The sequence below is a fragment of the Dendrobates tinctorius genome, unplaced genomic scaffold, assembly GCF_039654945.1.
Source record: "Dendrobates tinctorius isolate UK_male_01 unplaced genomic scaffold, ASM3965494v1 ptg000004l, whole genome shotgun sequence".
NCBI classification, from domain to species: domain Eukaryota; kingdom Metazoa; phylum Chordata; class Amphibia; order Anura; family Dendrobatidae; genus Dendrobates; species Dendrobates tinctorius.
Window position 1 is genome coordinate 13,565,001 of NW_027361672.1, and position 22,399 is coordinate 13,587,399.

The following is a 22,399-nucleotide window of genomic DNA, read 5'->3' on the forward strand; positions in this document are numbered from 1 at the left end:
TTTATGGCGGTTTTTATGTTTGGCGGCTGTCGCACGCTAAAAGACGCTTTTTATTGTAAAAATAGTTTTTGCATCACCACATATTGAGAGCTATAATTTTTCCGTATTTTGACCCACCGAGTCATGTGAGGTCTTATTTTTTGCGGGACGAGTTGACGTTTTTATTGGTACCATTTTCGGGCACGTGAAATTTTTTGATCGCTTTTTATTCTGATTTTTGGGACGCAGAATGAACAAAAACCAGCGTTTCATGAATTTCTTTTGGGGGGGTGCGTTTACACCGTTCCGCGTGCGGTAAAATTGATAAAGCGCTTTTATTCTTCGGGTCAGTACGGTTACAGCGATACCTCATTTAGGTCGTTTTTTTATGTTTTTGTCGGTTTTATGCAATGAAAACTATTTTATATAAAAAATAATTATTTTTGCATCGCTTTATTCTGCGAGTTATAACTTTTTTATTTTTTCGCTGATGATGCTGTGTGGCGGCTTGTTTTTTGCGGGACAAGATGACGTTTTCAGCGGTACCATGGATATTTATATGCGTCTTTTTGATCTCGCGTTATTGCACTTTTTGTTTGGCGGTATGATAATAAATCATTATTTTTTGCTTCGTTTTTTATTTTTATTTTTTAAGGGGTTCGCTAAAGGGGTTAACTAATGGGACAGTTTTATAGGGCAGGTCGTTACGGACGCGGCGATACCTAATATGTGTACATTTATTGTTTTTTTTTATTATTATTTTCAAAAAATGAATTTATTGGGGAATATTTTTTTTTTTTTTTACTAATTTATTTGGCGATTTTTTTAAATTTATTTTTACACTTTTTTTTTTTATTTTTTTTTACTTTATTACATAGTCCCAGGTGGGACATCACTGTCCTGTGACAGATCGCTGATCTGTCACATCACAGATCACTGTGACAGATCAGCAATCTGTCACAGGCAGTGCACAAGGCTTCCTCATGCCTGCGCTTTGCAGGCACTGAGGAAGCCAGCTTCCCCAGGCCCCCGAAGGCCCCCGTCGCCATCTTGGATTCGGGGGCCTGGAGGATAGGAGCCCCCCGCAGCAGCGCTGCACATTGCGCTGCCGTGGGGGGCTCAGGGAAGCACGGAGGGAGCCCCCTCCCTGCCGATGCTTCCCTTTAACTCCCTGGACACCGCGATCGCGTTTGATCGCGGTGTGCAAGGGGTTAATGTGTCGGGGGCGGTCCGTGACCGCCCCTGACACATTGTGCCGGGTGTCAGCTGTGATAATCAGCTGACACCCGGCCGCGATCAGCGGCGCTCACCACGTGGGCGCCGCTGATCGCGGTAGACGTACTATCCCGTCCCCGGTCATACGGGCCCGGGTACCGTGGACGGGATAGTACGTCTCATGTCAGGAAGGGGTTAAAGGGGTTGTCTGGGACTTTAACACTGAAGGTCTATCCTTAGGACTGGCACCACACCCAGCACTTTCCGCCAATCAGCTGCACCCAATGCTGGAAATGGCCAGAAATGCTCAGCCATGGAGCTACATAGCTCCATCTATGATATAGTGGCTGCGGACAGCTATTGCACATCTGCCCCCTATAACAATCAATAGAGGGTGGTTGTGAATTACCTGGCTGTGGCCACTCTATGGTTGATGGAGCTGTGCAGCTCCACAACTGAGCATGTCTGACCTCCAGAGACACTGAGAACAGCTGATCGGTGGGGGGTCCCAGGTGTTGCACCGATCAGATTGTCATGAGATAATGAATGTTATGTAGCTCACCTGCAAGTGGTGTTTACGTTACGACTTCTTTTGTATACACAGGTGCTTCTCACTAAATTAGAATCAGTAAAAAGTTAATTTTTTTCAGTTCTTCAATACAAATCGTGAAACTCATTATATAGTCATTACAAACAGAGTGAACTAAATGTGGCTAAATAAGGATGTAAAAAGGGCAATAAATAACAAGAACAAGGCATTTAAGAAGCTAAAACAAGAAGGCAATGAAGCATTAAAAAGTTATAAAGAAAAAAAATAAAATGTGTAAAAAACAAATACATTTCGCAAAAGTGGAAATTGAGAGACTCATTGCTAAGGAAAGTAAAACAAACCCCAAACTATTCTTAATTATATAAACAGTAAAATGATTAAAATTGATGGTGTCTGCCCTTTAAAGAACAATGAGGGTGAAATCAGAGAGCGATGTGGGAAAAGCAAATGTTTTAAATACTTTTTTCTCAACAGTGTTCACACAGGAAAAGGATTTGCCAGGGGAAATGCAGAGTGATAATGTAAACTCCCCATTAAGTATTACCTGCCTAACCCAGGAAGAAGTGCAGAACCGCCTTAGTAAGATTAAAATTGACAAATCACCAGGCCCTGATGGCATTCACCCTCGGGTATTAAGGGAGTTAAGTAATGTGATAGACAGGCCTCTATTCCTTATATTTAAAGACTCTATAGAAACAGGGTCTGTTCATTTTGATTGGCGGCAAGCAAATGTGGTACCAATATTCAAAAAGGGGTGTAAAAGGGAACCTGGAAACTATAGGCTGGTAAGCTTAACATCTGCTGTGGGTAAAATTTTTCAAGGGTTTCTAAGGGATACCATTATGGAATATCTCAATGTTAATAAATGTTTAACTCCATATCAACATGTATTTATGAAGGATCGCTCCTATCAAACTAACCTGATCAGCTTCTATGAGGATGTAAGCTCTCAAATGGACCAAGGAGAATCATTGGATGTCATTTATCTCGACTTCTCTAAAGCATTTGACACTGTCCCACGTAAAAGACTGGTAAGTAAGATGAGAAAGCTTGGGCTAGGGGAAAATGTGTGTAGATGGGTAGGTAGCTGGCTTAGTGATAGAAAACAAAGAGTGGTTATTAATGGGGCATACTCAGATTGGGCCAGGGTTACTAGTGGGGTACCACAGGGTTCTGTATTGGGCCCCCTACTGTTTAATATATTTATTAATGATCTAGTGGATGGCTTACACAGTAAAATATCAGTATTTTCAGATGATACAAAACTATGTAAGGTAGTTAACACAAAGGAGGACAGTTTGCAACTACAGACAGATTTGAGTAAATTGGAGAATTGGGCTGAAAAATGGCAAATGAGGTTTAACAAAGATAAGTGTAAGGTTATGCACATGGGAAGGAGAAACAGATGCTACAATTACTTACTAAATGGGAAACTGCTGGGGAAATCAGACATGGAAAAAGACTTAGGCATCTTAGTCAATAAGAAGCTAAATTGGAGTGCCCAGTATTAGGCAGCTGCCACCAAAGCAAATAGGGTCATGGGATGCATTAGAAGAGGTCTGGGGACACGATATGAAAACATAATTCTCCCTCTGTGCAAATCACTCATCAGACCACACTTGGAGTATTGTGTGCAATTTTGGACGCCGGTGCTCAAGAAAGACATTACTGAACTTGAAAGGGTTCAAAGACGGGCTACTAAAATGATAAATGGAGTTAGTTCACTACAATACCCAGAAAGGTTATCAAATTTAGGTCTATTTACTCTAGAAAAGAGAAGACTTAGGGGAGACTGTCATGAACTCATTTTCTGCTCCACCAGTTGAGAGTTCCCCTTCCGTTCTCCCTCTGGTGGTGACAGGAGGTAGTGCTGTTGGTTTTAGTGGTAGTGATCTGCCACCTGATGAGGAAGATAACGATTAGATCTCTGGAGTATCAGACTGGATATAAGACAGCCGACGCCCTATCCGGGTGCTGGTGATTCAGTCTGCTTCTCAGGTCCTGGACTTCAGCTCTCTTCCAGTCTTCTCAAGTTAAGTTTATTTTTTGCTATTGTTCACACTTGCGCTTGTTGGTCAATTCAGTTTTTTGTGTAATCAGCTTGCCCCTGCTGGGGCTATGCTGAATTTCCACTCCTATTAATCAGTATTTGCCAATCTGCTTTTTGTTCCTTATTAGATTGGCCTCTTTTTTGCTCTGTCTCAGAATATTTCAGAGTGCTGATATAGGTTTAGAAGTCTAGTGACTTCAGGGTTAATTTTGCTATCAGAAGTGTTGGACAATATTTTTGTAGGTTTTTTTGGCAGATTGCAGACAGTGTCTTTCCTTTCCTGTCTTTTTTAGTTAGCCGGGCCCCATCGTTTGCTCAGCCTATTTTCCTGCCTTTGTTTGTAATTTCATCTTGTTTCACCGTCAATACTTGTGGGGGGCTGTCTTTCCTTTGGGGTCTGCTCTGGGGTGGTTAGTTTTCCTCTTTTCCTGCTTTAGGCTTATGTAGCTCTCCGGTTGTGACGAGGCGTCTAGGACCATCGTAGGAACGCTCCACGACTGCTGCTAGTTGTGCGGTTAAGTTCAGGGATCTGCAATCTGCATAGTTACCAACTTCTCTGGTTTTCTGAGACTTAGCTTGTTTATTTTTTCCTCCTCGGTGACCCATTCATAACAGGAGACCTAATATATATGTACAAGTATATCAGAGGGCAATACAGAGATCTATCCAATGAACTGTTTGTACCAAGGACTGTGACAAGAACAAGGGGGCATTCTCTTCGTTTGGAGGAAAGACAATTTCTGCACCAGCATAGAAGAGGGTTCTTCACGGTAAGAGCAGTGAGCCTCTGGAATTCTCTTCCTGAGGAAGTGGTGATGGCCAACTCACTGAATGAATTTAAGAAAGGAATGGATGCTTTTCTTGTAACAGTATAGAAGGTTACGAATAACATAATATTATAGGTAGATGGTTGACCCAGCTAAGGGGAAGGAATTTTTTTCCCTACGGAGAAAATTGGCTTCTACTCTGTGGGTTTCTTGACTTCCCCAGGATCAACAATGCAGAACATCTGCACTAAAAATAGGCTGAACTAGATGGACATAAGGTCTTCCTTCAGCCTTCAAAACTATGTTACTATGTTACTAAGTGTTTATTTCTGTTAATGTTGATGATTATGGCTTACAGCCAAGGAAAATCAAAAAGTCATTATCTCAGTAAATTAGAATACTTTATAAACCAGCTTGAAAAATAAATTTTAAAATCCGAAATGTTGGCCTACTGAAATTTATGTTTAGTAAATGCACTCAATACTTGGTCGGGGCTCCTTTTGCATCAATTAGTGCATCAAAGCGGCGTGGCATGGAGGCAATCAGCCTATGGCACTGCTGAGGTGTTATGGAAGCCCAGGTTGCTTTGATAAGCAGCCTTCAGCTCAACTGCATTGTTGGGTCTGGTGAAGGAGGGAAGCATGAAGTGCTCTAAAATTTCCTGGTAGACGGCTGCACTGACTTTGGTCTTGATAAAACACGATGCAAATGACATGACTCCCCAAACCATCACTGATTGTGGAAACTTCACACTAGATCTCAAGCAGCTTGGATTGTGTGCCTCTCCACTCTTCCTCCAGACTCTGGGACCTTGATTTCCAAATGATATGCAAAATTTACTTTCATCTGAAAACAACACCTTGGACCACTGAGCAACAGTCCAGTTCTTTTTCTCCTTGGCCCAGGTAAGACAATTCCGGCTCTGGTTGTCTATTGGTCATGAGTGGCTTGACACAAGGAATGCGACACTTGTAGCCCATGTCCTGGATACCTGTGTGTGTGGTTGCTCTTGAAACAATGACTCCAGCAGCAGTCCACTCCTTGTGAATCTCCCCCAAATTTTTGAATGGCTTTTTTTTTGTAACAATCCTTTCAAGGCTGCGGTTATTGCGGTTGCTTGTGCACCTTTTTCGACCACACTTTTTCCTTCTACTCAACTTTCCATTAATATGCTTGGATACAGCACTCTGTGAACAGTCAGCTTCTTTAACAATGACCTTTTGTGGCTTACCCTCTTTGTGGAGTGTCAATAACTGCCTTAAGGGACCTTTTTAAATGCTTAGGAAGCGTTCACAGGTGTTTTTGTTAATTCTAATTTACGGCGATAATGACATTTGGGTTTTCATTGGCTGTAAGCCATAATGATCAACATTAACAGAAATAACCACCTGAAATAGATCACTCTGTTTGTAATGACTCCATATAATACACAAGTTTCACTTTTTGTATTGAAGAAATGAAATAAATTAACTTTTTGATGATATTCTAATTTTGTGAGAAGCACCTGTATATCTACATAACCACTGGTGACGTGCAATACAGATAAACCTGTAACATCTTGATTGCTCGCCACAAATAGCTTATAAATGTGATACTGCATGGCTCTAGTACAGCTGTAACTACTAAATTGCCCCAACATAAGCATGTGTATTAAGAAGAAAATGAGTTATTAAAGGCATATCAATCAATATCTATATATGATAGAAAACGAATATGCAATACCGAAAACGATGAGCATACTTCTGAAGAACCGTTTCAATCTGAACGTCGGTTTCCTTATTTCCACTAGTTACCCAATAAGCACGACACACTGAAAAGTCCAATGTTACAGACACCTACAAGGATCAAGAAGTAAAAATACTGTATAATGATCACACTGAAAACAGGTTGTGTAACTTATACACTGTTCAGAAGTATAACTGTGTTATGCAGTGTTCAGAAGTACATATCAAAGTGTATACTATAACTTATTTGTAGCCCAACGTGCTTCAGACAATTTTTTCTTCTGTTTTCAAAAGAAAATGTTACTAAAGTTCATTTTTTATGGTTTGTTACAATTGAAGCAGTGCTAAATGTGTAAAGATAGAGTAAAGATGGTGTAAAGTTGAGTGAGAACACAAAAAGGTAAGATGAGCTTACAGGGAATAGCTAGATTAATGAGGTGAGGTGCTAGGCCAGTCTAAAGAGATGCGCTTAGAACTGAAGATACTTGGAATTAACTCGATTGTCTGAAATTGTGGATTCCAGACAACTGGAACAGTACGAAAGTCATCTTTTGTGGCATTATTCTAAGGTTCGGATTGTAGACTATGTAAGTCTTATGAATGGCAAGTACTGATAGGATTGTAGACAAAACGGAGGATGAAGATATATGGCGGTGCAAAACTGTGGAGAGTTTTGTGGATGACAGTGATAAGTTTATATTGTACTCTGTAGCGGAAGGGGAACCAGTACAATGACTGACACAAAATAGAGGTATTAGCTGGACAAAAACATGAACCTGGCTGCTCGCCCGCTGTTGGTTTGGAGAAATCAGACCCTTTCAATAGGATCCGTTGCCCCTGTCACATCTTCATGGAAAAATACGAAAAAAGTCTGGAGAAAAAACAGACGTGTGCCTCCATGGACACTAAGCAAGAAACTGATTTCCGCCCCCAATAGGGGTGAGGGTGTATACGGCGGAGGAGGAGCTAACCTCTTTTTTTCCACTTAGTGTCAGCCTCCTAGCGGCAGCAGCATACACCCACAGTATCTGTGTCCCCCCAATGAGGCGAAGGAGAAAAGACCCTTACAGGTGTCACACCACTGGTCCAAACTGTGCTTATTACAGGCTCCTAAGAGGCTCCTAGAGGAGGCACCTTTGCCTCTGCAGCATAGGAGAAGCACTGGGGGACTGAGGCTGCATGGATCCAGCAACCCGGTCAGCTTTAGAGTAGAGGGTGCATGATGTACTGCATAAAGCCTGTATTCGATCCGCACACTCCTAGTCTAAGTAACCAGGCAAGCTGGGACTGCAGACGAGTTATGCAGTAAAGAATAAAAAATCCCTCCATTCTTCATAATAAAGAGGATTTTTTAATAAGGGTAAATTAGAAAGTTGCTTGTTTGTGCAAGTATTTTGAAATTCAAACTATTTATGAACCTGAGAGAACCACTTCAAAGCGGTTGTCCAGTTCCACCTATCTTCTGCTCGCAGATATTAAAAACAAACTATGCCTTACTTACCGTCCCCAGGTAAAGCACCGAGATCACTGATTGTGCTTTTGGCTACAGCAAAATCAGCAAAATCACTGAGTTCAGCAGTTATTGCCATCTACATTCGCTGGGCCACTAAGTGATGTCACTGCTGAGCCAAAAAATACTTGGAACAGTGGTGAAGACCTAGTACAGTACCAGTGAGAAGTACCGAGTTTGTAAGCAGAAGTTAGGAGAAACTATACAACCCCTTTTAAAGCTTTGTTCAGGACATATATATTTACAAGCTATCCTAATGGGTATGTTTATCAATTTTAAGCATTGGGGGTCCAACATCCGAGACGGGGCCTCACTGATTATCTGTTTGCAAAATAACCACAGTGTACAGAGCCAGAACTACAGAGCTCCATACACAATATGAGTGTCGTTTCCAGATATTGCATCTCAGCTCTATTGAACAGAATGGGAGCTGAACTGCAATGCCAGAGCTGTACTTTATTGGGTCTGTACACTGTGTACACCCTGTCACAACGGGAGCTGCAAACAGTTTATCGAGTGGTGGACCCAGTAAAATACTGATCACATACTCTAAAGATGGTCATGAAGTCATAAGCCTTGGATAACCCCTTTATGAAGATATGAACAAGTTAAACCAACTTATGACAGAGGCCCACATTACCTTTGATAGTTCAATTTGAAGATCAAAAACTTGCTCACAGACTTCTGCTGTGCTCAGGAGGCCGGTCAATGCTTTGTATAGGATAGAATTGAGAATTTTAACCCGAACATTATTTCCTCGATTTTCTTTCTGTTGTCCCTTGATCAAACTCAATAAACCATGTGGTTTATCATTCTGCAGGTCAACACAAAAAAAAACAAAAACAAATTGTAATATACTTCAGTAGCAAACTGTAGTTTCTAAAACGAACTCTCACTGATTAGTACCTGAAAATATGTCCCATCAATATGTCATCACATACTATGCTAAGAAAACCCCTTAGATAGCTGGTGATGGAGATATCTCTGAGGCAAAGAAGTTCTATAGACCAATGCCAGATGCACAACACTTATTGCTTGTTTCAAAACCTTGCAGTTGGACAAAAGGGACTATGAACAAAATCTACAAGTATCCCACATATCTGTTGTTACCTTGCTGGCAGATAACTGAGTTCCACAAACATAATATTGGAAAACGGTTCTGAAAAATATGAAGTTTACCCCTTCCCACCAAAGCCTGTTTTTATCATCGAATGTATCCCGGTGAGTAAATACGGTAGATGTAGGAATAGTTTTTTTTATTTTTTGGGGAGGGGAGCCATTATCACTTTTCCAGAGCCAATGTGCTACCAATATGGTAGAAACTCCTTACATTTCCGTTGACAGATGTTAGGAATGAGGAGGGCATTTTTTTTTTGAACGTTAAAGTTTTTATTGGTATTTTCAGAGAAATTCCATTTTAGATCACTTAACTCCTTTAACCCCCGAGCCTGTTTTCACCTTCATGACTAGGCCAAAATTTACAATTCTGACCACTGTCACTTTATGAAGTTATAACTCTGGAATGCTTCAATGGATCCCACTGATTGAGAATGTTTTCTTGTGACATATTGTACTTCATGATACTGGTAACATTTCTTTGATATGATGTGCACTCATTTGTGAAAATAAATTGGAAATTTGGAGGAAATTTCGCAATTTTCAAACTTAGTTTTTGTGCCCTTAAACCAGTTATGTCACACAAAATAGTCAAGCAAATAACATTTCCCACATGTCTACTTTACATCAGCACACTTTTAGAAACATTTTTTTTTGTTAAGAAGTTAGAAGCAGTAAAAGTTTAAAAGTGATTTCTCATTTTTCCAAAACAACCATTTTTTTTACATTTAAAGTGACTTTGAGGGGTCCATATGACAGAAAATACCCAAAATATACACCCTTTTAAAAACTGCACCCCTCAAGGTGCTCAAAACCACATTCAAGAAGTTTATTAACCCTTCGGGTGCTTCACAGGGATTTTGCAATGTGGAAGGAAAAAAATTGACATTTAACCTTTTTTCACAAACATTTAACTTTAGACCCATTTTTATTTTCACAAGGGTAAGAGGAGAAAATGGACTCCCAAATTTGTTGTGCAAATTATCCTGAGTACGAATATACCCCATATCTGGGGGAAAACTACTGTTTGGGTGCACGGCAGGGCTCGGAAGGAAAGGAGCACCATTTGACTTTTTAAAAGCAAAATTTTCTGGAATGAATAACGGTCTCCATGTCGTGTTTGGAGAGCCCCTAATGTGCCTAAACAGTGGAAACCCCCCAAAAGTAACCCCATTTTGGAAACTAGACCTCTCATGCAATGTATCCCCCAGAGGTGCTTCAGCGAATTTTACAACGTTGATAAGTGAAAAAATATATGTTTTTCCCACAAAAATTCTATTTTAGCTCCAATTTATTTCATTTTCACAAGAATAGCAGATTAAAATAGACCCCAAAATGCATTGTGCAATTTCTTCTGATTACACTGATACCCAATATGTGGTCAAAAACTACTTTTGAGGAACAGTGCAGAGCTCAGAAGGGAAGAAACGATTTAGCTGGAATGGTTTGAGGGTGCCCATGTCACATTGGCAGAACCCCTGAGGTGCCAGAACAACAGAAACCCCCGATATGTGAACTTCTTTTACAAATTACATATTGACACCACGTGCCTCAAAGAATTTTATAGCATTCGGCGGTGAAGAAAGAATAGTTACATTTTTGCCACTAAAATGTTTTAGCCCCAAGTTTTAAATTTTTCCAAGGGGTAGCACGTAAAAATTTCTCCTGATTGCGCCAATACCCTACATGTAATAGGTAAATACTTTTCAGGCACAGTGCAAAGCTCAGAAGGGAAGAAGTGCCATATTATAGTTCAGATTTTAGAGTTATGGTTTGTGGGTGCAATTACCCACTGGGAGAGCCCCTAAGGTGACATAAGAGCAGAACCCCCATAAATTACATTTTACAAACTACACCCCCCCAATTAATCTAGGGGTGCAGTGATCATATTGACACCACAGGTTTGTCACAGAATTGTATACCATTGGGCAATGAAAAAAAATAATTACATTACCACAAAAATTTTGTTTTATCCCCAGATTTTACATTTTCTCAAGGGAAAGTACCGTATATACTCGAGTATAAGTCGATCCGAGTATAAGTCGACCCCCCTAATTTTGCCTCAAAAACCTGGGAAAACTTATTGACTCGAGTATAAGTCTAGGGTGGGAATTGCCGAAGATACTGGTAAATTTCAAAAATAAAAATAGATAAGAATAAAAGTAAAATTAAGTGAGACATCAGTAGGTTAAATGTTTTTGAATATTTATTTAAAAGAAAAACATTAAACAAGCCCTGTAAGTTGAAAAGAGGGTCAACAAAACCAATAGGGCAACAACAATGACTTTAAAAGTACAAAAACCTCAGCTCAATGTTAAACACAAGAGTTAGGCCATGTGCACACGATGCAGATTTGCAGCGTTTCCGCAGCGGATTTTACCGCGCAGAAACGTTGCATATCAGCATTGTGATGTATAGTACCTTTAAAATGAATGAAAAAAAAAACGCTGTGCAGACGCTGCAGATTTTTCCGCGCGGTTTTCCTGCGGTACAAAATCCGCAGCATGTTACTTCTTTTGTGCGGTTTTCTATCTCCACTGTCACCAAATCCGCAGGGGGAAGCCCGCAATGGAAAACCGCATGAAAACCGCGTAAAAAAAGGAAGAAATCCGCAGGAAAAAAGCAGGTCATTTGACCTGCGGTTTTCTTCCATTCTGCACGGAAAAATCCGCAGGGCTCAAAACCCCGTCTGCACTCAGCCTTAAAATCCTTCAAAGTCACTGGATTCCTCATCATCTGTATGTCCAAACAGAGCTTCAGCTGGTAAGAGGTTATCTGCATAGACATTGTCGTCATCATCGCTGAGTTGGTCATCACCGTCACTGCTGGCGTCTTCATACAAATCGCTGTCTTCACTGCCATCCATAGAATTACTAATGCCACATTTCTTGAAGGCGCGTTGCACCATGTCCTCTGGAATCTCTTCCCATGCATCACGAACCCACTTTGCTATTAATTCTATGTCCGGCTTCATCAGATTTCCAAGTTTTGTCAGTCGGGCTTGACCAGATGACATCCATTCATGCCACATCCTCCGCACACGGTCTTTGAAAGGTTTATTTAAACACACATCTAGGGGCTGCAATACAGATGTAAGTCCACCTGGAATAACCACCAAAGTAACTTGAGAAGACTTTGCCAATTTTTTGATGTCATCACATGTGTGGGCTCTGAACATATCCCAAACTAGCAATGATGGTTTTTTCTTTAAGTCTGTTCCTGGTCGTCCATTCCAAGTTTCTTCCAGCCATTCTTTTGTTCCATCTTCATCCATCCAGCCTTTAATATTAGCGCGCACTGTAATTCGTGGTGGGAATTGGACCTTTTTAGGCAGGGTCTTTCTTTTAAAAATGACAGGCCGCAGCTTTGTTCCATTAGCCAAACATGAAAGAACGACTGTGAAATGATTTTTTTCATTTCCTGTGGTTCTGAGTAGAATAGTTTTTTCTCCCATATTTGCCACAGTTCTGTTGCTGGGAAGATCAAAGGTCATAGGTGTTTCATCCATATTTCCAATATCTCCCAGGTCATAGTTATGGATCCTTCTTTGTTTTATGATGAATGAATGGAATGACATCACTTTTTCATCAAGGTCTTTTGGCAACTTCTGTGAAATCTTTGTTCTTTGTCGCAAACATAGGCCAAATCTATTCATGAAACGGGTACACCATCCTGCTGATGCAACAAATTTTTCAATTCCTGGTGCTTTCAATTGATCTTCTTTAGCCATTTGAAGGGCACGTAAGCGAATTCCCATGCATGTTACGCAGTAGCCATTTTGACTACACTCCATAACCCATTTATGCAATTCAGTCTCTAGAGCCTCATACGACACCTTCAAACCACGTTGTGCTTTTTTTGCTTTTGGAGTCTTTTCCAAGTCCGCTTTCATTTTCCGCCAATCCCTCACTAGTTTTTCGTTAACACAAAATTCCCTACTTGCAATACTGTTATTGCTTTCTTCTGCTCTTGACACAACCTTAAGTTTGAAACCAGCTTCGTACGACCTGCGTTTTTGCTTTGGTCCAGGATTTGAAGTACTGGGATCCATTTCTAACGGGATAAAAAAAAAACGCTCCGTCCAAATACCGTAATGCTGCACAACATATGCCCCCATAAATGCTGCACAGTGAATAATGGTGGCCCAAATACCGTAATGCTGCACAACATATGCCCCCATAAATGCTGCACAGTGAATAATGGTGGCCCAAATATCGTAATGCTGCACAACATACCGTATGCCCCCATAAATGCTGCACAGTGAATAATGGTGGCCCACATATCGAAATGCTGCACAACATATGCCCCCATAAATGCTGCACAGTGAATAATGGTGGCCCCAATGCATGATTTATTGGCCAAGTGATAGGATTACCGGTAATCCTATCATGTTGCTGCTGCCCCTGCTGGAATTAAAAAAAAAAACAAAAAAAAAAAAACCTATATACTCACCTCCGTTGCTGACAGCTACTCCTGAGCGTTACCGGCTCTTCAGTGACTCAGGCAGAGGGCGCGTGCTATCCACGTCATCGCGCCCCCTGTACGTCACTGCCAGAAGACGCGCCGGGAGAGAGCGGCGCACAGCGACTTGTAACGCCGCCGCCCTATCATCACCCGCAGCCGGGACACTGACAGGCTGCAGGGGACCGCAGACACGTACCGGGGAACGCGGAGACGACGGGGACCAGGTAAGTTTGAACCGTGACCCGAATATAAGTCGAGGGGGGTCTTTTTCAGCCCAAAAAGGGGGCTGAAAAACTCGACTTATATTCGAGTATATACGGTAGGTAAAAATGGCTTCAAAATGTGTCCTTGAAATTTCTGCTTAACGTGGCAATACCATATATGTGTCTGTACAGTACTGCTTAGGCCTCTTTCACACTTCAGTCTTTTGACATCAGTTTAAATCTGCCAAAGTGTGAAAAAACGGATCCGTTTCCACTCTGCAAAAAATGGATGTACTGGATCTGCTGCAGCCGCCAGTGTATGAAATTTAAAGGAACAGAACAGAGAGAGAGAGAAAGAGAACTAATTGCCTCCTAGATCGCTGATTTTCCTAGAACTGTTTGCGGACACCAATACACAGAGCCTCAAAGTGCTTGAAGAGCATAATTCCCCCATCAAGTAACCCCATTTTGGAAATTTATCTACAGGTGTAGTGATGATTTTGAATCCATGAATATTTCCCAGAAACAAGCAGAAATGAATGTTGCTGAGTGAAAATTGCAAACGGTCATTGTAAATGCCCAGCAACTTGTAGCACCCCGTACATTGTAGTGACAAGCTCATGCTTCTGGAGACATGCACCTATAAATTAGGAGGACTCTCATCGTTTCAGAAATGCCAAAAATGGGAAATGTGGTTTAGGCACACTGGGGCTCAGAAGGGAAGGGGGCATTTGGATTTGGGCGAGCAGAATTTGTTGGATTTCTTTTGGGGGGCAATGAGACATAGCGCTTTTCCAGAGCCTTTGCTCTACCAGTAAAGTGGAAGCCCCTATATTTCCATTAACAGATGACAAACCTGAGTGGGTGTTATGTGGAATCAGTTGAAGCTTTTATTGGGAACATTTTACATAACATTTTGTATCACATTTATCATGCGCTCTATGCCGAGCCCTTACATTGGGGTTTCCATCTAAATCCCCGAGTGACAGGATTCAGATGAAACCCTTGAGGGATAAATTCACTATAATGAGGCAGCAGAGTTACTCTGGACTCCGTCTGGCCTCTGTTCATCGTTGCTCTTTTCAGAGGTGCAAGCCTAAAAAAAGACAGACACCGCCGGATCATAGGCCAGACAGCGTCCACAGTGCTTTAATCTGCCTCACTATAGGGAATCTGCCATCAGAAGTTCTGTCTGAATCACATATTTCAAAGATTACAGTGGAAACCCCGATGCAGGTACTCGGCACAGAATAATGTGAGCCGAGCGTTATTGTGATCTTTGGGAGGCAGATTGAACAAATCAACAGCAGGAGAAGAAGTGGTTTTATTTATTTTTTACGCCGTTCCTAGTGTGGTATAAGTGATTAGACGACTTCATTCTTCGGGTCAGTGTGATTACAGCGATATCAAATCTATATATTTTATTTCTTATATTTGGTTGTTGACACCTAAATAACCCTGTTTTTTGCAAAAACTAGTTTTTGCATCACCATATTTGAGAACTATAATTTTTCCGCATTTCTGCCAACAGTCATGCGATGGCTTATTTTTTGCGGGACGAGTTGACGTTTTTATTGGTACCATTTTTGGGCACATAACTTTCTATTTCAATTTTTGGAGGCGGAATGAACAAAAACCAGTAATTCACAGATTTTTTTTTTTATGTTGTTCCGTGTGGGGTCAAATTGATAAGCCAGCCTTATTCTTTGGTTCAGTATGATTACAATGAAACCACATTTATAATGTTTCTTTTATATTTTGGCGCTTTTACACAATTTTTGCATTGCTTTATTCTGAGAGCTAGAACTTATTTTTATGCTGATGGAGCTATATGGTGGCTTGTTTTTGAGGAACAAGATGACATTTTCAATGATAATGAATGTAAATAAAGTTTTCTTATCGCGTTTTATTCCGCTTAATGTTTGGTGGTATGATGATGAAGCATAGTTTGTTTGTTTTTTTTTCCAGTGTTCACTGAATGGGTTAACTAGTGTGACTTTTTTTCATAACAAACTTTTATTACTATTTTGTAATTAAAAAAAAAAAATATATATATAATAATATTATTATTATTATTTATTATATATATATATATATATATATATATATATATATACACACACACATATACACTCACTGGCCACTTTATTAGGTACACCTGTCCAACTGTGTGTTAAGACTTAATTTCTAATCAGCCAATCACATGGCGGCAACTCAGTGCATTTAGGCATGTAGACATGGTCAAGACAATCTCCTGCAGTTCAAACCGAGCATCAGTATGGGGAAGAAAGGTGATTTGAGTGCCTTTGAACGTGGCATGATTGTTGGTGCCAGAAGGGCTGGTCTGAGTATTTCAGAAACTGCTGATCTACTGGGATTTTCACGCACAACCATCTCTAGGGTTTACAGAGAATGGTCCGAAAAAGAAAAAAAATCCAGTGAGCGGCAGTTCTGTGGCCAGAAATGCCTTGTTGAAGCCAGAGGTCAGAGGAGAATGGGCAGACTGGTTCGAGCTGATAGAAAGGCAACAGTGACTCAAATTGCCACCCGTTACAACCAAGGTAGGCAGAAGAGCATCTCTGAACGCACAGTGCGTCGAACTTTGAGGCAGATGGGCTACAGCAGCAGAAGACCACACTGGGTACCACTCCTCTCAGCTAAGAACAGGAAACTGAGGCTACAATTTGCACAAGCTCATCGAAATTGGACAGTAGAAGATTGGAAAAACGTTGCCTGGTCTGATGAGTCTCGATTTCTGCTGCGACATTCGGATGGTAGGGTCAGAATTTGGCGTAAACAACATGAAAGCATGGATCCATCCTGCCTTGTATCAACGGTTCAGGCTGGTGGTGGTGGTGTCATGGTGTGGGGAATTTTTTCTTGGCACTCTTTGGGCCCCTTGGTACCAATTGAGCATCGTTGCAACGCCACAGCCTACCTGAGTATTGTTGCTGACCATGTCCATCCCTTTATGACCACAATGTACCCAACATCTGATGGCTACTTTCAGCAGGATAATGCGCCATGTCATAAAGCTCGAATCATCTCAGATTGGTTTCTTGAACATGACAATGAGTTCACTGTACTCAAATGGCCTCCTCAGTCACCAGATCTCAATCCAATAGAGCATCTTTGGGATGTGGTGGAACGGGAGATTCGCATCAGGGATGTGCAGCCGACAAATCTGGGCCAACTGTGTGATGCCATCATGTCAATATGGTCCAAAATCTCTGAGGAATGCTTCCAGCACCTTGTTGAATCTCTGCCACGAAGAATTGAGGCAGTTCTGAAGGCAAAAGGGGGTCCAACCCGTTACTAGCATGGTGTACCTAATAAAGTGGCCAGTGAGTGTGTATATATATATATATATATATATATATATATATATACACACACACACACACACACACACACACACACACACCGTATTTTTCGGACCATAAGACGCACTTTTTTCCCCCAAAATTTTGGGGGAAAGTGGGGGGTGCGTCTTATGGTCGCAATGCACGGTACCTGGTGCGCTGGTGGCAGCGGGCGAGGCTCTGCGGTGCGGTGGTGGCAGCGGGTGGCGCGGTGGTGGCAGCGGGCTGTGCTCCGGTGCAGGGGCGGCGGCTCCGCCGGCGTTTCTTCGCAGCCCGGAGGCCCCAGCACACCCCTTGCTGGGCGCCGCCATGTTGCGGTGGCCTCCGGGAGCATGGACGCCGGCAAGATGGCCGCCGGTCCAGGGACGGCGCATGCGCAGCTTCAGATCTTGTCCCGAGATCTCGTTGCAGAGATTTGAATCTCGTCCCCCGAGATCTCGGCACGAGATCTGAAGCTGCGAATGCGCCGTCCCTGGACCGGCGCCATCTTGCCGGCGTCCATGCTCCCGGAGGCCACCGCAACATGGCGGCGCCCAGCAAGGGGTGTGCGGGGGCCTCCGGGCTGCGAAGAAACGCCGGTGGAGCCGCCGCCCCTGCACCGGAGCACAGCCCGCTGCCACCACCGCACCGCAGAGCGCCGCCCGCTGCCACCACCGCAGAGCCCACCTGCCCCAGCACAGCTGCCCCTGCCCCAGCACAGCTGCCCTTGCCCCAGCACAGCTGCCCTTGCCCCAGCACAGCTGCCCCTGCCACAGCTGCCCCTGCCACAGCTGCCCCTGCCCCAGCACAGCTGCCCCTGCCCCAGCACAGCTGCCCCTGCCCCAGCACAGCTGCCCCTGCCCCAGCACAGCTGCCTCTGCCCCTGCCACAGCTGCCCCTACCCCAGCGCAGCTGCCCCAGCACAGAGCCGCCACCACCGCACGAGCCTGGACCACTGAATGACCCCTGTGACTACTTCTCCACCTGTGCCGGATCCCTTCCCAGGTAAGCTGAATTCAGACTGTAAGACGGACCCCCATTTGACATTATTTTTTTTCCCTATTTTCCTTCTGAAAATAGGGGTGCGTCTTATGGTCCGGTGCGTCTTATAGTCGGAAAAATACGGTATATATATATATATATATATATATATATATATATATATATATATATATATATACACATACACATACATACACACACCGTATTTTTCCGACTATAAAATATATATATATTTATTTATTTTTATTTTTTTTGACAACTTTTTTATTTTTTTTTAATTTAGTCCCACTATTGCCATGATCAATAACTGCAAGTAAACTGGAAAAAGTGGGCCTTTCACTTTTTGCAGTTTGAGCGCAGTTATAAATCATATAAATCGTAGCATTGCTTTGCAACTGTCAGTGCTGCACTGACACAAGTTAGATCATGCACTGCGCATGATGTAACCAACTTGCTAGAGTCTGGTGACAACATCGGTCACTATGGCAACGATCGGGCACCCACGATAATGTCGCGGGGTTGCCGATCAGAGGGGGCCTCCTCCCTCAGCCTGCTTACTAAATGCTGCGATCGATTGCAGAATTTAGGGGGTTAAAGTTCCAGGAGCAGTGTAGGTACTGCTCCTGGCAGTGAGTGCCTGTTGTCACAATCGATGAACACCTGGCGGCAATCATGTGCGTACAACTGTGCTGCGAGAGCATAATCACCTGGATGTATCCATATGTCCAAGGTCGGTAAGTACTTACTTACCGACCTTGGACGCTGATAACTTACATCAGAGCTTGCATCTAAATCTCTGACATATGTGATACAGACAGAACCATTGAATTTAAAGAGGCAGATGGGGAGACTTTGTAATGGTATGGACTCTGTTTTGGTTACATGAGTGTTTTGGTTACATGAGGGTCAGGGCACAGATAGAGAATGGATATAAAATAGGTACAACATGATAAATATGGGATAATAGGCGGGCGGGAAATTATTTCTCTTTTGGTTTGGATAATGGCGGAAAAAAGAGGAGTCAACAAAGAGGTTGTCATATCGAGAGAGGGTGAGATGAGAAGGGGGGGGGAAAGGGAGGGAGGGAAGTTAAAGTTCATGAGCCCACTGCTATTGTACTAATTACTGACTGAGATGACATTGACTGGCACTCCATACCTGAGAGGGAGAAGCTTCACACGTCCTCGCAGAAGAAACCATTTTGCAATTAAAAATGGTTAGATTAATAACATGGAATATAAAAGGGTTGCGCTCACCACATAAAAGGATGATGATGCTTCGTCACCTGTAAAGATTGAAAGCAGATATAGCCTTGCTCCAAGAGACACACTTGGGTAAAGAAGACTTTTTTAGAATGAAGAAATTATGGGTGGGAGAAGTTTATGGTTCAAGCTCAGTAGACAGAAAAGCAGGAGTCCTAATACTTATACATAAAGCATTGGCACACAAAGTTTCATCCGTAGAAATGGACCAGGAGGGTAGGTTAATCCGTTTGAAATTAGAGATAAATAATGAAGTATTACCCTGTACAATATATATGCCCCGAACATAAATCAAAAGAAATTTTTTATGTCCTTACAGAACAAAATACTGGCTGATAGTGGCAACAACATAATCATAGGAGGAGATTGTAATGAGGTGCTTAAGGAGGAAGAGGACAGGAAAGGGAGCTTAATAAGATTAAATCCAGGAGAAGGGAAGAGATATAGGGGAAAAAAGGTTATTTGGAAGACTTGATATCGAATTGGCAGCTGAAAGATGCGTGGAGAACGTCACACCCAAGAGATCGGGAAACTAACCATGGCCTGCGCCTTAAGGTACTGTCACACTTAGCGATGTACCAGCGATCCCGACCAGCGATATGACGCGGTCAGGATCGCTGGTACATCGCTAAGTAGTCGCTAGTGAGCTGCCACATAGGCAGATCTCACCAGCGACATCGCTGGGGACGGGGATCGCTACTTACCTGTCACACCAGGCGATCCTGCGTCCTCCCGCCCGGCTCCACGCGTCGCTCGTCGTCACAGCAGGAAGCGCCGCAGGCAGCTGACAACGAGAAACAGTCCTGAACGTTCTCGCGCGATCAGCGATAACCAGCGGGGGAGCGGGTCGTAGGTAAGTATCAGACACAGAGATATCGCTAGCAATATCGCTATAACGTCACAAGTTATAGCGATATTGCTAGCGATATCTCTTAGTGTGACATGCCCTTTAGTGTCTGGTAAAAAGCATTTCTGACTTACGGAGTCTACTTGAAGGCCCAGGAACGTCTGACAGGTTACTGGTTGCAGCCTGGACTTTTCCCAGTTGATCAGCCAGCCTAGTGTCTGTAGGGATGAGACAATATCAACTATTCTTTTTTCACATTGGGAGACAGCGTTTCCTACTATGAGCAGGTTGTCCAAGTAAGGGACCACTAGGGTGTCATTCAGCCTCATATATGGCATCACCTCCAACATCAATTTGGTAAACACTCGAGGAGCCATAGATAGTCCGAAAGGCATCGCCGTAAATTGGAAATGTTGAATTCGACCTCTGAACACGAATGCTACTCGCAGGAACTTCTGGTGCCCTTGGGGTATGGGGAGATGGTAATAGGCGTCTTTTAGGTCCAAGACTGCCATATAGCACCTGGGAAACAAAAGTTTTATTCCTGAACGTATTGACTCCATTTTAAACGGCCTCAGCCTCAAGAATGTATTAAGCTTTTTCAAATTAATTATTGTCCTAAAGGAACCATCTGGCTTAGGGATTAAAAACAGGGGAGAATAGAAGCCCATTCCTCTTTTGCCCTCTGGGACGTCTATCAGAACACGTTTGGTTAACAGTGCTGAAATCTCCATCTCCAATGCTTCCTGCTGTGTTTGGGACTTCATAGAAGTCAACAGGAAGGAGTTCGGTGGGTGCAGAACAAATTCTAGTTCTAGGCCTGATGAAACGATCTTAATGGCCCAGGGGTTGGATCTAATTTTTTCCGATTGGCGGCTGAATTTCAGCAGCCTGCTACCTACCGGTGAACTGGTGCTATCGAAATCTGTCCCCTGGTCTGAAGGGACGTTTCCCAAATAGGTTGCCCCTCTGTTTGGGGTCCTTACCGCCCCAGCGGTCCTGAGGTTTGAAATTCTTTTTTTTCCCCAAATGGAGGTTTCCTGAAGGCTCTCCTGTTGAAGGGAATATATGGGTTAGGGAAACCTTTCTTCCTCTCACCCGCCTTGGTAAGGATCTCGTCCAGCTCCGTGCCAAACAGGTACTTACCCTGGCAGGGTATAGCGCAAAGTTTAGTCTTTGTTGGTGTATCTCCTCTCCATCCTTTTAACCATAAGGCCCGCCGGCCTGAATTGGTTAGCCCTGCTGCTCTAGCAGATAATCGGAGTCCGCTGAGGAGTCGGACAGGAAGGCCGCTGCCCCTTTAATCAGGGGAATAGAGGAAAGGAGCTTATCTCTAGATGCACCGCTTTTAATCTTTCCTTCTAGGCCATCCAACCATATCAACATAGACCTTGCTGTGCATGTGGCTGCTATTGCTGGCTTAAAAGCTGCCGTGCACACCTCCCAAGATCGTTTAAGGAAGGTATCTGTCTTACGATCCAATGAATCAGCTAGCATCCCTGAATCTTCCACCGGCAAGGAAGATCTGCGAGAAGTAGAGGCCACTGCCGCGTCTACTTTGGGGGCTCTCGACCAAGACGTCAACTCCTCGTCATCAAATGGATATTTACGTTTCGACGTTAAAGGGAGGAAGGCTCTCTGACCCTGCTTCTCCCACTCCCTCCTCACCAGCTCCTTTATAGCTGGAACTACTGGGAAGGCCCGGATCTTTTTCCAGGAAATGCCCGCGAACATCATCTCTTGCGGAGTTTTGGGGTCCCTTAGTTTCAGGAAGCCCCATGGTATTTCGGACGGACTTCACCAAGTTATTAATACTGTCCGTAGGGAAACATGTTTGTTCCTCCTCCTCTGAGGACAAATATTCCTGGGATCTATCCGAGTCTAGCTCCCCAGTCTCTTGACGGCAATCCAGACGCCAGTGAAGCCATTCCTCTGACAAAGGAGTGGCCCCCCAGACTACCGGAGCTGCCTAAGGCACGTAGCTCCTCTCTAATTATAGCCCAGATATCCTCCTTTTTCCCCTGAGGATTCTTCCTGCAAGATCTTTTCGATACAAGACTGACACAATCTCTTGGGGTGGCCGTCTGGGAGGGGCTGAGAACATGAGGCACACTCTCTATTTTTCGCCTTCTCCGTTCTTTTGGCCTAAAGGGTATGGACCAGAAAAAAGGCCATCAGCTGTAAGTCTGACTAAAAACACCCACCCGTGAATCTCATCAGCAAAATACCAGCTGCGGGGTTCGTGACTCAGGCTGAAGCGAGGCGTGGGACGGTCTTTTGTCTTTCCGCTTCTTCTCCAAGGCTTCATTCTGCCTAGAATGCCCGCTGGACTCTCTTTTGGAGCTGCTGCTCCTTCTCGTAGTACCGCT

The 22,399-nt window shown here is 43.2% G+C and overlaps 1 protein-coding gene across 1 annotated transcript in view; it reads right to left on the reverse strand.

Moving 5' to 3' along the window:
- Window positions 1-22,399, reverse strand: part of RBFA (ribosome binding factor A) — a 55,593-nt gene that overhangs the window by 24,098 nt on the left and 9,096 nt on the right. Inside the window, exons 3-4 of the mRNA XM_073566169.1 lie at window positions 8,436-8,609; window positions 6,284-6,396 (exon numbers count right to left, since the gene is read on the reverse strand). Of these exons, the coding sequence (XP_073422270.1) occupies window positions 6,284-6,396; window positions 8,436-8,609 (287 nt within the window). The remainder of the gene's footprint in view (window positions 1-6,283; window positions 6,397-8,435; window positions 8,610-22,399) is intronic.